Raw genomic sequence first — 15,442 nt, 5'->3', positions numbered from 1 at the left:
GGAATATTTGTGAGGTGTCTATACGGCATCTGGCGACTCCTGAGCTGAAAAATACACATACAGAGCCTAGTGGTGTTAAGCACACGGCCTTTAACAGAGGCAAGTTAATGCACCCCAATAAACGCGTTTTGCACCCATAGCAAAACGTGCAACAACCGACCCACTTAAACCCTACTCCGGTCACTAAGGGCAATTTAGCATGGCCAATCCACCTAACCTGCACGTCTTTGGACGGTACGAAGAAACTGGAGCACCCGGAGGAAACCCTCTCAGATGGGGAGAGAACGTGCAGACGCCGCACGCAGACTCCCAGTGGGGAATCAAACCTCGGACCCTGGCGCTCTGTAACCACAGTGAAAAAATGAAATGAAAATTGCTTATTGTCACGAGGAGACTTCAATGAAGTTACTGTGAAAGCCCCTAGTCGCCACATTCCAGCGCATGTCCGGGGAGGCTAGTATAGGAATCGAACAGTGCTGCTGGCCTGCTTGGTTTGCTTTAAAAGCCAGCGATTTAGCCTTGTGAGCTATCCACTTCTGCGGTAGTGCTGCCCAATGGTCAGACTGAGAGGACACGTTACTTAGTACAGGAATGCGACTATTTAAACCTGATGTCTTCGGTTATTTTGAATTTCAAACAGGAAATACCCCTCCAATAAATGTCCAAGGGAACAATTATTTTAGCTCAGTCATAAATATCAACAATCGCATCTTCTGAACTTAGCTGCTCGTATTTTGGTATTTTTGCAACCAACTTTACTCAGTACATGTTCTGGGATTAAATATTTAATATTAATATTTGTATTTAATATTTATGTTCTTATTTTCAATTGAAACGCTAGTAAATACCAACAAATTCGAATTGCAAACATGACGGGAAAGCAAAAAGAAGGCGTGTGTCACTGAATTATACAAATCTAATTGAATCAGCTTTCCAACAAAATCAGATCAACTTACTGAGAAGATATTTGAGAATGATGTGTTGATTATATTTGAACGCTCTGTGTTTTGGGTGGGAAACATTCTGGTGCCCAAATTCCGCGAATATTGAAGAAAGAGGGGCTGTAACCATATCTGCTCTGAGCCTCGCTTTCCTCACCTCTCTCAATGATTTTTCCTGTTCTGCTTTGATAAAAGTATATTTTTCAAAAAGAGATTTTGTAATATTTCTGCAGTTTCCTCAGGCTCATCACAGTATCCTCTGTGTCTGTCTACCTGAGCACACATTACCGACAGAGATTTTTGAAAATGAAAATCGCTTATTGTCACGAGTAGGCTTCAATGAAGTTACCGTGAAAAGCCCCTATTCGCCACATTCCGGCGCCTGTTCGGGGAGGCTGGTACGGGAATCTTTGTGATGGTGAGTAACTTTTAATTTTCATCAATAAACCAATCTCTTATTTTGTTGACTGAAAGAACAGCAAATAGGTGAGGTTAAAACGGGGAAGAAGGTAAATATTTGCGGAATGACCGGCAGAATGACTGTGAAGACATCAGCAGCAGTGGGGATAAATGTGGAACTATTAGGGAAAGGTATAGCTCAGAAAGGGGCCATTCGACACACAGCACTGCTTTGGAAGAGCATCGGAGTTGACCAGAAATTATATCTGTGCCAATTTGAACAGCAGAAATTAAAATCTGCCCCATTCCCACGCACATTTATCCCTTCATCATCACCTCTTCAGTTATTATCTTTTATGTCTTGTAACCTATCCCAGACCTTCTCATTTATAATTTACTCCCTCCGGCTCCAAGCTTGTTTTTCACCTGTCACATCTCCGATTTACCAAACTCTGATGAAAAATCACCCTGCTGGAATATTAACTGCTTCCCAGCAATTCCCAGCATGTTTTCATTTCATTCGGAGTTCCTGTTGATTGTGACAGTTCACACAGCAGCAATAAGAACAATTCCCTGACCGGGAATCGAACCCGGGCCACGGCGGTGAAAGCGCCGAATCCTAACCACTAGACCACCAGGGAAGACGGTCAACTGAGTTCCAGAATCACTGACCATGATCAATTCACTCATTCGCTCTGGCGACTGACAATTGGCATCTCCAACATGGTGTGTTTGGTTAAACTTTTCTCAGGATCATGAACAGCCAAATAGAGGATAAATACCAAATCAGCGTGGAGGGGAGAGTGAAGACACAAGGCAATATGTCAAGGCTGGATTGCATTTGCTTTCATGCAAGGGGTCTTAACGATGAGGCAAATGAACTGAGGGCGCAGGTTAACACAATGGAAAAATATCCTGGGACCTCTCTGGAGAAACCTCCACTGAGAGATGTGTGACCATAATCGCAAATTCACTGTTGTACAATCCGTATATTGTTTTATTTACAATCGCAACTGAAGGAAATCTCCCGCTCAGAGCGAATGGCTCCGTGTTAACAGGTCACCCACATGGCAATGATATTAATGTTCTTCGTGAGCCGTCACACACCGTCTTAAAATTAAACAACATTAACAAATTAAATGAGTGAGTGGAGCGGATCAGATCTAACCGCAGATTCTCCCTGACTGATTCTCCCTCACACCATAGACTGTGCTCACTTGCTGGCTGTCTGCACCCTCAGAGAGTTAATACTGTTGGTCAAAGAGATTCGGGTGATCACTGAAACTCATTTAAATCTTATCTGAGAAAATGACGGGCAGATTTGAGATTGTTTCATTGGACGGGGAGATTGGGATCAGAAAATGACGTTGAAACAGATTCTGTTCAGGTGGTGTTTAGATTGTTAAAGGGAGCCACGGGTTTGGGCTGTGCTGCCGCTATGCAGTTATTCAGCGTCTGGATTGTGTTCGGGGTGTTTCTTGTTGGTAAGGATGACTCTAGTCTGATGAAATGTTATCTCGACCTGGAACGTTAACCTTGCTTCTCTCCAGGGACATTGCTGAGTATTTCTGTCTTTATTTGTTGTTATTTCATGTCTCCAATCCTGTCGCGTTGAATGTAAAGTGTTAATGTTATTTCATTAGCACATCCAAACCTTAGTTTTATCTCCTTCTTGGTCACATGTTACAGATCCGAGTGATGGAGATTCTGTTTCTCAGCCGCAGTCTTCAGCGAGCGGGAGACAAGGTGATGCGGTGACTGTACCATGTACCTACAGCACTACAGCAAGCAACTATGTGTTATATTGGTACAGACAACAACCACAGAAGGAATTGCAGTTCATTATACTGAAACAGTCCTGGGATTCACAGGAAGATAGAGGGGAAGGTTTTGGTAACCGTTTCTCTGTTGAACTCCAGACCTCGGCTAATTCAATCAGCTTAACCATCTCGAGCTTGGAGCTGACTGACACTGGCAGATATTACTGCGCTTTCAGAGCGATTAATCACAGTGATTAAAAACAGGCTCACCCCAGTACAAAAACTGTCTCTGAGCTAGAATTCACTGCTCCAGTCTGTTGAAGTTTTAACGGGGAATCACAAGGCGTCACAGCCACATCGAGCAGCGGCGCTGAGAGCCGCTGAAACACTCAGAGGAAACCACATTAACCTCGAGTCAAACTGTCAGCCAACTGTGTCCAGGATAGTGTGAGAAAACTAACTGCTAAATCTAATCAGACTGAAAGCTTGATCAGAGAGAGAGTCAAGTTACCGGCTAAATAGTTCCTATCTCTGTTCGAATCATTATTCCTTCTAATCAGGGTGGGAAGATCAGCTCGGCGCAGTAAAGATTGCTCCGAGATTTAAAAATCATTCGAAGTTGTCCAACAACACTTCATAAAATACAGACTGCGAGCTGTAACCAGGGAATGTGGCAATGGGTCCGGGTGGGTGGGGGAGGGTTTGTGTCTGTGTGTGTGTGGTGTGTAAGGGGGGTCTCCACCTGGCAACGGGAATTACAAAAGTCGGGTGGCGGAAACGAAGAAAACATAGAACAGATGGGAATGAATATATGTTTAAAAAGTCCAAGCAGAGAACAGAAAGAACAAACAGTGAATAAAATCATTTAGCAATACAAACTGAATGTGACTGAATGAATGGTAGATCTGAGAAATGTACCAGTGTGAATTGATGATAACTGAAATCTATGTTTCCCTATCCCTGTACATACTCACTGTTTAAAGCCTGAGCGATGTACCTGTGTAGGTGAATGTGGCCGATTGTGTGAATCCAGTGACTAGCTGGACTCAACATTTTGATATCCAGGGTTTGGGGGATTGAGCTGGTTTAGGCATCGTTCAGTGAGTGGATCAGCCCATCCACTGCCTGGGCTCTCTGCTAAACACCTGAGCAACGTCCCTGGCCAGCTGGCCGAATGAGCCCTCAGCAGCTCACTGCCTGCTGTCTCTCCATGTTTAACAATGTGATTGGCTGCGCTATACAGGTAAGTAACCCTCACTTCGCAACCCGCACAAATATTATATCAGCTCTTGTCCTGTGCATTTTGGGAGAGCGATAAAAGTCATTAACCACCGCTGCCTCATGGTGTAGAGGACCCGGGTTCGATCCCGGTCCCGGGTCTCTGTCCGTGTTGAGTTTGCACGTTCTCCCCGTGTCTGCGTTGGTCTCACCCCCACAACCCAAAGATGTGCAGGGAAGGTGAATTGGCCACGATGAATTGCCCCTTAATTGGAAAAAAGAATTGGGTACTCTAAATTTATTTTAAAAAGGTATTAACAAAGAGGCTGATCCTCAGCAGAATAGTACACGGAGGGTCCAGCTGAGGGAGACACACCAAGGGCGGACATTGGTCGAGATGAGTGTTTATAAATGCAGATACATTAGGGGCGATGGTAGTTTGTTGCATTGTCACTGGACTAGTAATCGAGGCACCCAGGGTAATGCGGAAGATGGTGACATTTCGATTCGGTAAATATATGGAACTAAATATCGAAGATTAATGTAGTTCACTGATTTCTTCAGGGAAGGAAAGCCGCCGCCCTCGCCTGTCCTGGTCGACACGTGACGACTGATCCAGTTGACTCTCAAAGCCAAGATACTCATTGTGACGGACAATAAATGTTGGCCCACATCCAATGAATGAAATAGTTATATAATACAGACATAATAATAATCTTTAGTAGTGTTACAAGTAGGCTTACATGAACACAAATTTCCCCAGACCATAATACAATATAAATACGCCTTAAGTTTGAAAGAGGTGTGCTTAAGTCCGAGACAATAGTCCAAGATTTAATTCATGCCAATAGTGCGGGTAAGAAGGCCCGATTTTCTAACTTAAATTAGGAAATTAAATTAAGAAGTATGACTGTAGATAAAGAATAAGTAATATTTTTTAAAATCACAATTCTGAACGAATACACAGTAACTTGACGAATAATACAGCGTTAGCACTACTGCCGTACAGCAGCAGGGTATAGCATTGATGGAAAGCTCTGCCAGGAAAACACGGAGAGAGCTTTCTAAAGACCTGAACTAGGTGCGCAGCTCTCTCCGTGCTCTGTATCACTGTGTGTGTGATCCTCACCATGTCTAGGTTTCTGTACAGCTCTCTCCGTGCTCTGTATCACTGTGTGTGTAACCCTCATCATGTTCAGGTTTCTGTACAGCTCTCTCCGTGCTCTGTATCACTGTGTGTGTGATACTCACCATGTTCAGGTTTCTGTACAGCTCTCTCCGTGCTCTGTATCACTGTGTGTGTAATCCTCACCATGTTCAGGTTTCTGTACAGCTGTCTCCGTGCTCTGTATCACTGTGTGTGTGATCCTCACCATGGTCAGGTTTCTGCACAGCTCTCGCCGTGCTCTGTATCACTGTGTGTGTAACCCTCACCATGTCCAAGTTTCTGTACAGCTGTCTCCGTGCTCTGTATCACTGTGTGTGTAATCCTCACCATGTTCAGGTTTCTGTACAGCTCTCTCCGTGCTCTGTATCACTGTGTGTGTAATCCTCACCATGTTCAGGTTTCTGTACAGCTCTCTCCGTGCTCTGTATCACTGTGTGTGTAATCCTCACCATGTTCAGATCTCTGTACAGCTCTCTCCGTGCTCTGTATCACTGTGTGTGTGATACTCACCATGTTCAGGTTTCTGTACAGCTCTCTCCGTGCTCTGTATCACTGTGTGTGTGTAATCCTCACCATGTTCAGGTTTCTGTACAGCTCTCTCCGTGCTCTGTATCACTGTGTGTGTGTAATCCTCACCATGGTCAGGTTTCTGTACAGCTCTCTCCGTGCTCTCTAACACTGTGTGTGTGTAATCCTCACCATGGTCAGGTTTCTGTACAGCTCTCTCCGTGCTCTCTAACACTGTGTGTGTGTAATCCTCACCATGGTCAGGTTTCTGTACAGCTCTCTCCGTGCTCTCTAACACTGTGTGTGTGTAATCCTCACCATGTTCAGGTTTCTGTACAGCTCTCTCCGTGCTCTGTATCACTGTGTGTAATCCTCACCATGTTCAGGTTTCTGTACAGCTCTCTCCGTGCTCTGTATCACTGTGTGTAATCCTCACCATGGTCAGGTTTCTGTACAGCTCTCTCCGTGCTCTGTATCACTGTGTGTGTAATCCTCACCATGGTCAGGTTTCTGTACAGCTGTCTCCGTGCTCTGTATCACTGTGTGTGTGTAATCCTCACCATGTTCAGGTTTCTGTACAGCTCTCTCCGTGCTCTGTATCACTGTGCTGTGTGCCGGCTCAGTGCAGCGGAATACACAGCGGAGTCGCTCGGTTGAATTTCGGTGATCTTTAACCGGCTGATTTTCTTGAGATGATCGATAGAAGCAGCAATATTTCCTCCGGCTGCTTTTCTTTTATTCCCCTCTCCGGTAGTGTGTCTCTGAAGCAGGAATTCCGGAGCTTGTCCTGGGGACTGACGGTACCAGTGTACTGTGTACTGACAGAACCCTGAATATTCACAATTTAAAGTAACCGTGTCACCGGCAGCAGAGGTTTGGAGAGGCGGGTTCTTGGACACCAGGGAACTGGAAACTGGAGGATGATAAATAAACATTGTTTGTTTGCTTCGCTGCTGTTAACCCCAGATGTGTTTGTCAACCGTGTGAATGGTTCTTCTTAGTTTGATTTGTAGCCAATTAGAATCGCATTCTGTATTTGAAATTTGATCATACCGGGAGATGAAACGATATCATCTTTCTTTAATGAATTGCACTGTCAAAATTGGTCATGGTCAAAGATTCATAGTAACTTTCAAAGGGTAACGAATCGGCGTTTGAACGGGGAAATTGCAAGAGTACTGGGAATGATTGTCTATCACATTAAAAGAGGCAGTATCTGCAGGATGGCCGAATGTCATGCGCATATTTGTTCATGGGATGTTGCCCAGCGATTAATGCCCATCCGTTTGAGTGCAGTTCACAGAGCATTTTTAAGGGACTCAATTTCTGTGCATCTGGAGTCGCATGTAGACCTGGTGAAGTTGGCAGATTTCCTTCCCAACAGGACATTTGTGAACTCCATGGGTCTTTATGACAGTGCCAATGGATTAATGGTCAATATTATCATTTTAATTCCCAATTATTTTGTGAATCGAACCCGGTCCGCAGAGCATGACCCTGGTCTCTAGATTGCAAGCATAGTGACAATAACACTGTAGCATCGCCTCCCTTTGATTCTATGATCTACACCACATTTCTGTTATTTTTATTGTTGAGAAACAAACTCACTGGAAAACTTTAATTAGTGAGGTCACCAGTTTCCAAGAAGATAATGGCCGAGTTGCGTCATTGCACACTGCAAAATCAAACAAAGCGATTGCCGTTCGTCAGCAGCAATGATGCCACCGCGACAGTGATCAATTATTCACTGCCCTAGAGTTTCCATCTAGCTTTTGCTCTATTATTCTAATTTCTTATGTTAATGGACTCCAATTTTCTGTATTTCGCTTTATTTTGGAAAATTTACAGTAAGTTTAATTTTATGTCAACATTTACTTTGTGCTGTTTAAGTTTTCTGTTACGGTGGGAACTTGTCCCAAAGTCTCACAGTTGTCGGTTGGAATCTGTCTGTTCAATTACCGCAATGTTTTGTCTGTTACTCACTGGGAACTGCCTTTTCCGGCTCTCTGAACATTTCAATGCTTTCCGCCTATTAACTGATTCTCTCCCGGCTTCTCTGGGTTGACTGGGCTCTAACTTTAACATTGTACAAGATTGGCAGAAGAGAAGTAGACCATTCGGCCCGACTGCTCGATATCTGTATAAATTTTTTTTTTATAGAACAGTACAGCACAGAACAGGCCCTTCGGCCCTCGATGTTGTGCCGAGCAATGATCACCCTACTTCCCAGACCGACCTGCCGCAGCCCCAGCCTAATTGACAATTTCTATGCAGCTCTCTGTGTCGGTCTATTCCGCTCTCCTTTCTGTACCTCCAAGTCTTTCCATAAATGTAGCAATATTATCTCCTCCAAACACGCCATTTGGCATTAGCCTCCGCATTCTGACCTTCCTGTGTTGACATTTGTTCTACTTATATATGTAGTTGTTTTTACTGATATATATTAATCACTCATTGCTGTGGACCCATCCACAAATAAATACTTGTTACACATCCAGGAAATAGAATCTGTTCATAATTCCCCAAAAATCTCTGAATTCTACTCCTTTTTCTCTGTCGTCCAGAGAGTGGGGTCTGGCCTGCTCACTTTTTACAGAGAGCCATAGATTTCTGGTGGTCTCTTTTCTCATCAATGTACGAAATTAATGCAGAGAATACCAATTAAAGAAAGAAGAGCCGGCCACATCACCTTTCAGATCTGTCTCGTCAATTCAACAGTATTGTAACGTGAGATCACATTCCCTCGCTTTCCGTATATCCTTGATAATTTCGGCATCAAGAAATCAATCTAAGCTGTTTAAAATACACTCTACCACTCATACCTCCATGAGGTATACAATGCCACAAACTCACAACAGCGGTTTTACTGAAGTCATGTATTTTCTTGGCTCTAATGGCAGATCCCTCATTCTGAAAATATGGTCCCAGGTGTTCGATTTCCCAGTTTGCGGAAGCACACACTCAACTTCTTTGTCAAAACCCTTCTCAATACGATGTATTCTAATGAGACTTCTCATTCTCCTAAACTCTATGGACTATAGGCCGAGATATCTTTGAGGACATTACCAGTGCAGTAGATAACGGGGAGCCGATGGATGTGGTATATCTGGATTTCCAGAAAGCCTTTGACAAGGTGCCACACAAAAGGTTGCTGCATAAGATAAAGATGCATGGCATTAAGGGTAAAGTAGTAGCATGGATAGAGGATTGGTTAATTAATAGAAAGCAAAGAGTTGGGATAAATGGGTGTTTCTCTGGTTGGCAATCAGTAGCTAGTGGTGTCCCTCAGGGATCCGTGTTGGGTCCACAATTGTTCACAATTTACATAGTTGATTTGGAGTTGGGGACCAAGGGCAATGTGTCCAAGTTTGCAGATGACACTAAGATGAGTGGTAGAGCGAAAAGTGCAGAGGATACTGGAAGTCTGCAGAGGGATTTGGATAGGTTAAGTGAATGGGCTCGGGTCTGGCAGATGGAATACAATGTTGACAAATGTGAGGTTATCCATTTTGGTAGGAATAACAGCAAACGGGATTATTATTTAAACGATAAAATATTAAAGCATGCCGCTGTTCAGAGAGACTTGGGTGTGCTAGTGCATGAATCACAGAAGGTTGGTTTACAAGTGCAACAGGTGATTAAGAAGGCAAATGGAATTTTGTCCTTCATTGCTAGAGGGATGAAGTTTAAGACTAGGGAGGTTATGTTGAAATTGTATAAGGTGTTAGTGCGGCCACACCTGGAGTATTGTGTTCAGGTTTGGTCTCCTTACTTGAGAAAGGACGTACTGGCGCTGGAGGGTGTGCAGAGGAGATTCACTAGGTTAATCCCAGAGCTGGAGGGGTTGGATTACGAGGAGAGGTTGAGTAGACTGGGACTGTACTCGTTGGAATTTAGAAGGATGAGGGGGGATCTAATAGAAACATTTAAAATTATGAAGGGAATAGATAGGATAGATGCGGGCAGGTTGTTTCCACTGGCGGGTGACAAAGAACTAGGGGACATAGCCTCAAAATAAGGGGAAGTAGATTTAGGACTGAATTTAGGAGGAACTTCTTCACCCAAAGGGTTGTGAATCTATGGAATTCCTTGCCCAGTGAAGCACTTGAGGCTCCTTCATTACATGTTTTTAAGGTAAAGATAGATAGTTTTTTGAAGAATAAAGGGATTAAGGGTTATGGTGTTCGGGCCGGAAAGTGGAGCTGAGTCCACAAAAGATCAGCCATGATCTAATTGAATGGCGGAGCAGGCTCGAAGGGCCAGGTTGCCTACTCCTGCTCCTAGTTCTTATGTTCTTATGTTCTTATATCTCAATTTTTCTCGTGGGACAATCCCTTTGTCTGAGGGTTCATTATGATGATCGTTTGGCACACTCCCTGTAAAGCTTGTAGGTGCTACCTTAAGTACCCAGAGAAACACTTTACACATTATTCCAGGCCTGGGTCCTGCAGTCATTCCGCTCCTCCCCGTCCTAGAGTCTGATTATACCCTGAACGGCCACCAGAGATCATCCAATCCATCTCTCCCTTCCTTACTGATTCTAAATGAGCATTCCCCCAGTTTAAAATGGTTCCCTGTTGTTCCTGTTCACTTTTCTAATATTGATATGTCATCCTCACTCTCTAATTGCACTGTGTTGTTTCAATTAATCATAATTAGCGACACAGATGCATTACAGCAATCCCATCTCTCAAACATCTACATTCGATATAGTGAAGTTTCTTCTGTTCCCAAAAATCGTATTCAGGTGTAAAGGCGAAAAAGAAGCAACGTGATTGGTTATGTGAAGGTAATTGAAAGTCATGACACGTCAAAAGTTGTTAATTTCAGTGACTGATTGCCCAATAATAAAAATTGTAGCTGGACCTACAAGAGGATCTCTAATATCTGAACTCCATTGTGTCAGCCTCCGGTTTTCACTCCCGGGTCAGGGATTGAAGGATGCCCTGTCGGTATCTCAATTGGCCACTGTTGTTTTGAGTTTATTCACCTGGTTCCTCATTCGCATTGCGCGGCTGAAACGGCAATCTGCTGCCCAGGGGAGAGCTCTGCCACCCCGCACCAGTTCCCTTACGGAGGGATATTGTTCACTTGGTCACAGAAATCGACCTGATTGGGTCGGGTGGGTCGCTAACCTGCTCTCGTTAAAATTGATTAGTGTGTGTGAGTACGAGATGTTGATGTTACCCCTGATGTGCCCGTTAAACCAATAATGGTCCAAATGTTGTCAGCCTCCATACTCCGTCCAACAGCAACACCCCCAACCAACACTCATTATCCTGACACTGCTGACTACCTGCTCCATTGGCTCTCACAGACATTTTCCCCAGAAAAAATCTGGACCCTTCTCCTTAATCATGTCCTACCCCCAAATCCAAATCTGTAACGGAGAATATTCGTGAGAGATGCGTTTTAAGTTGGATAGCATTAAAGCGATACCGACCACAATAATAAACTGACGGTGAACATTAACCAGGACAGTCTGTAACTCGTGGAGTTTGAAATCACTTACCGGCTGTGATAGTGACCAACGTGCCGGATCCATCCATATAGCCATACTTAAAACACAGTGACACCGCTTTCAGCCTCCCTGGTACAAGAACCACCAACAGCTCAACTTGCTGGAAAATCATCGTCAGAATGTCCGAACTTCCCAATTATTCAGCGGATTTAAATAAATAAAGAATATTTATGGTTTGAAAGTCGGTTCAAACTGTTCTTTGTGAGGCCCAGAACGCTTCGCAAATGTCCCCATGTAGGACATGTTCACTTCATATAAAGCAACAAAAATGTAAAAGATGTGTGTGGTGGAAATTAGAATTAAATTAAACCATATTACAGCGATAATAACATCAACCCGATAGTCCCCTCTCCACACACGGAGAATTTATATTTAAATTGTACAGAGGTATTTGCTCCGGTCTCTCCCACTGTGACTAACCCAATATAACACAATGTTACAAGTCAGCATCAAATCCCCCGGATACTTGATGTGAGACATTCGGTTAACAGCGAGGACTGCTGTTTCATGTTCCAGCTGTTAGACCAGGATCACATCTGGTGTCGGGGTGTTGTAACTGAAATCAGTCATTCCCTGTCTCCATTCACTGACATCAATCCGGGAAAGGCATCACCATCATAGACTCGGCATTTATAAAACTCAAGATGCTAACGGTAATGGTCCAGTCTCATTATAGACCAGAGTGTGGGGCAGAGAATGTGAGGCGGAACTGTGGGGGTTTCGGGGCAGATTAACTCCGCTTCCTCATTTGATTCTGTGATAATCCGCAGTGAGGGATTTTGTATCGCGGGAAGCCGAGACCCATCACTGTGTGCTCCTGTACTGAGCTTTACAGTAATAGGTGGCGCTGTCTTCAACTCTCACATCCCGAATTTCCAGCGAAAATGTCTTTTCTGCTTCATTCACCGACACAATAAATCTCCCTCCGCTGGAGATCCGCTCCCAATCTGCCACGGAGTGGGTTTGTTTGAAGAAATCCCCATTTTTCAAATAATAATAATAACCATTTAAAACACAGGTGATGGTGAGAGACTGACTCTCCTCGCTGGTCACCGCTGCCGGTCTCTGTGTCACTGACTGACTCAAACATCCTGGAAATTGAACAGAGACAGTTTAATGGACCATCAGAGCAGACGCAAACATCAGGCTAAAATCCCAGACAGGGTCTGTAATTGGGATGGACTCGGGGAGTTTTATGTTAAATCCAAACAATGTGGGTTAGTCTGATTGGTACTCACGGGGTAAACAGACACACAGGGTGAAAAGAAGGCGGATTCCCATCGTTCTGCTGCCTGGATCTGATGGTTTATATAATGGAGTGATGGAGCCTGCAGACCGAGACTCATCTGGAAGATTCGGGGTCAGAGCGGGACTGAAGTACTTTCAGACACTCAAATCGGCAAATTTAGCCCCGCCCAAAGGTTTTAGTAAACTTGAGGATTTAAAGGGGCTTTGAACATTCAGTCGTAGAGCCGCAGCTATTTCTGCCTCAGAGCTCTCGACCCGCGACCCCACTGACCGTTGCCACTCACAGTTTGGCAATGCCCCGCTTTCTGTGATCTGGAACTGGTTGGCAGAGGGTTGTGTCCACAAGATTGTCGATGAATCCTCACCGACCCACGCTCTCTGGTTGTGTGTTGTGTGACTGGCCCTCCATTTGAAAGAGGGAGCTTAGTTATCTCTCACTTTATTGGATCTGTGAGCTGGATTAGAAATCCCCTCTCACCTCAGTGTGACCCCCTAGTCTTCCAGAACAGTTCAGGAAAGGGGAAACGTTTGTCCTGTCAATGGAGGCTGCCACACACCTCTCCCTACAGTAGTGTGTGGGTGGAAAGTCGGTTCATGTGTTTTTATTGGGTGATCGGATTTCCACTATTTCCATGCTGCTGGGAACATCTTTAACAAAACCTGATGGTGTTGATGGGACCTCGTTAAAATGCTTGATCAGAAATCTGGAGCCTCAGAACCGGCAGCTTGAGTCAGCCTGGCAGCTGAGAATCAGAATACAACATGATGCGGCACATTGACAATATCCGCGCAGACAGAGACCTAATTTTTATACAGAGTGAACTCTCATTTAAACCAATGTGTCCTGCCCCATAGACCTTCTGACTTTTTCATTTAATGTTTCAAGTGAATTCATTTCCAGTTCTGTCATATTCATTGTTTTGCAGTGACACAGAATGACTTGCTTCAATATAAGCAAATCAATTTTATAGACATTTCAAAATGTTATTACAAATGGTGCAATGGCATTTACGTTGTCAACATAGATCAAGTTGCACTCTAAGGTGCTTCAATCTCATTGTGATACATGTAATATTATTCACTGTACACATTCACTGTGAGCCTTACAGCCCGAGGGAGATCTATTGAAATCCCAGCCCCTTGGTTCACTGTAGCTAAAAGGTTGTGGACAGCGACATTCCTCCATTTCGCCTATCGGGAGCTGCCTCAAGCTTTAGTGCATCCCTCAGCACATAGTCCTGGTCCTTGGAATGTGACGGTCTGCAACACTCGGTCGGGGACAACTCTTCGCGCTCTAAAACCAACAAGATTTGGGTCAACAAAAGAACGTCTTACAGAACATACAGTGCAGAAGGAGACCATTCGGTCCATCGAGTCTCCACTGACCCACTTAAGCCCTCACATCCACCCTATCCCCAGATACCCAATAACCCCTCCTAACCTTTTTGGTCACGAAGGGAAATTTATCATGGCTGCACGTCTTTGGACTGTGGGAGGAAACCGGAGCATCCGGAGGTAATCCACGCCGACACGGGGAGAATGTGCAGACTCCGCAAAGGCAGTGACCCAGCGGGGAATCGAACCTGGGGCATTGCCGCTGTGAAGCCACAATGCTATCCACTTGTGCTACCGTGCTGCCCACTTTTCTTTCACGGGGTTAATGGTCCTCCGGCAACAAGTGACGTTTGTCTTGGTGTGTGTCACTGGGAATGAACCGGAGAGCAGAGTCCTGCATCATGGATCTGCTCGGGGTGAAGCTTGACTAAACCACTTCATCTCACTCCAAACCTTCTTTGCAAAGGGACATTCCACAAAATGTAGGCAACGAACTCTGACGTCATAGTCATCCAGAGGGCAACGTGCACATGGGATGAGACTCCGAACATTTAGGAAGGATCTACCGGAGAGGTCCTTTCTCACCACCAGCCAAGATAGGTCTTGGTACTTGTTTGAAAGTTCTCGCCATGAGGCATTCTTCGAAATAACCTTGACAGTCTGCTTTGGAAAGCAGCCGACAGGTTCAATCATCTCCTTTTCCCCAAGAGCCTGTAGGACCTTAAGTGCAGACGAGAATTGATGTCCAGTTTGATTCAGCCACACTTAAAGGTGGCCGTCAGGATTAGCATGGTGTTGGGCAAGGTTTTGCTCCCTTTAGCAAGAGGTTTGCGCATTGTTGCCTGCGAACTCGCTCCACTTCTGACCCCTAGGTGAAGTGGAATACGTCTTTGGAACCCGCCAACAGGACAGGAATGAGGAATAGACCAAACCTGCGCCACGTACAGCAACACCGAGAGCTCCTTGCATCTGATGAACATGTTCTTATCCGGAATGGAGAGGGAGCATCGCTCCCCCATACCCAGGTTTTGGTTCATCATTCCTGCTCCCTCCTTTCAGTTTGAACGCATACCCTGATCCCTCCGATCCATATCCTCAGCATTTCAGCCCATCTGACCTGACAGTAAACGGAAATAAGATCGGTCTGCCCAGTTCCCAAAGAATATGGCCTCGCTCTTGCCACAATTTACCTTGGAACCCTAGACCAGTTCGAACTGATCGCATATGTTGCTCAGTCTGTGAACTGACAGTGGATTCGAGCACAGGATGGCGACATCATCTGTGTACAGAGAGGTTTTGACTTGAGAACATCCACTGCTTAATGATGCACTGATGAACTCGGATC

General features: G+C 44.7%; 1 non-coding gene and 1 gene segment (V, D, J or C); one reads left to right on the top strand and one right to left on the bottom strand.

Moving 5' to 3' along the window:
- Positions 1-1,909: 1,909 nt before the first annotated feature.
- Positions 1,910-1,981, bottom strand: trnae-uuc. The gene has a single exon. It is a non-coding gene; the product is annotated as a tRNA-Glu (tRNA).
- Positions 1,982-2,147: 166 nt separating this feature from the next.
- On the top strand, positions 2,148-3,358 carry LOC119960253. The segment is given in 2 exon segments: positions 2,148-2,824; positions 3,030-3,358. Coding segments are annotated over 2 exon segments (375 nt in total).
- Positions 3,359-15,442: the final 12,084 nt, after the last annotated feature.

Source organism: Scyliorhinus canicula, unplaced genomic scaffold, assembly GCF_902713615.1.
Source record: "Scyliorhinus canicula unplaced genomic scaffold, sScyCan1.1, whole genome shotgun sequence".
In the NCBI taxonomy this organism is placed as follows: Eukaryota; Metazoa; Chordata; class Chondrichthyes; order Carcharhiniformes; family Scyliorhinidae; genus Scyliorhinus; species Scyliorhinus canicula.
Note: the sequence above shows the minus strand (reverse complement) of the source record. Positions and strands in the feature narration are given on the sequence as shown.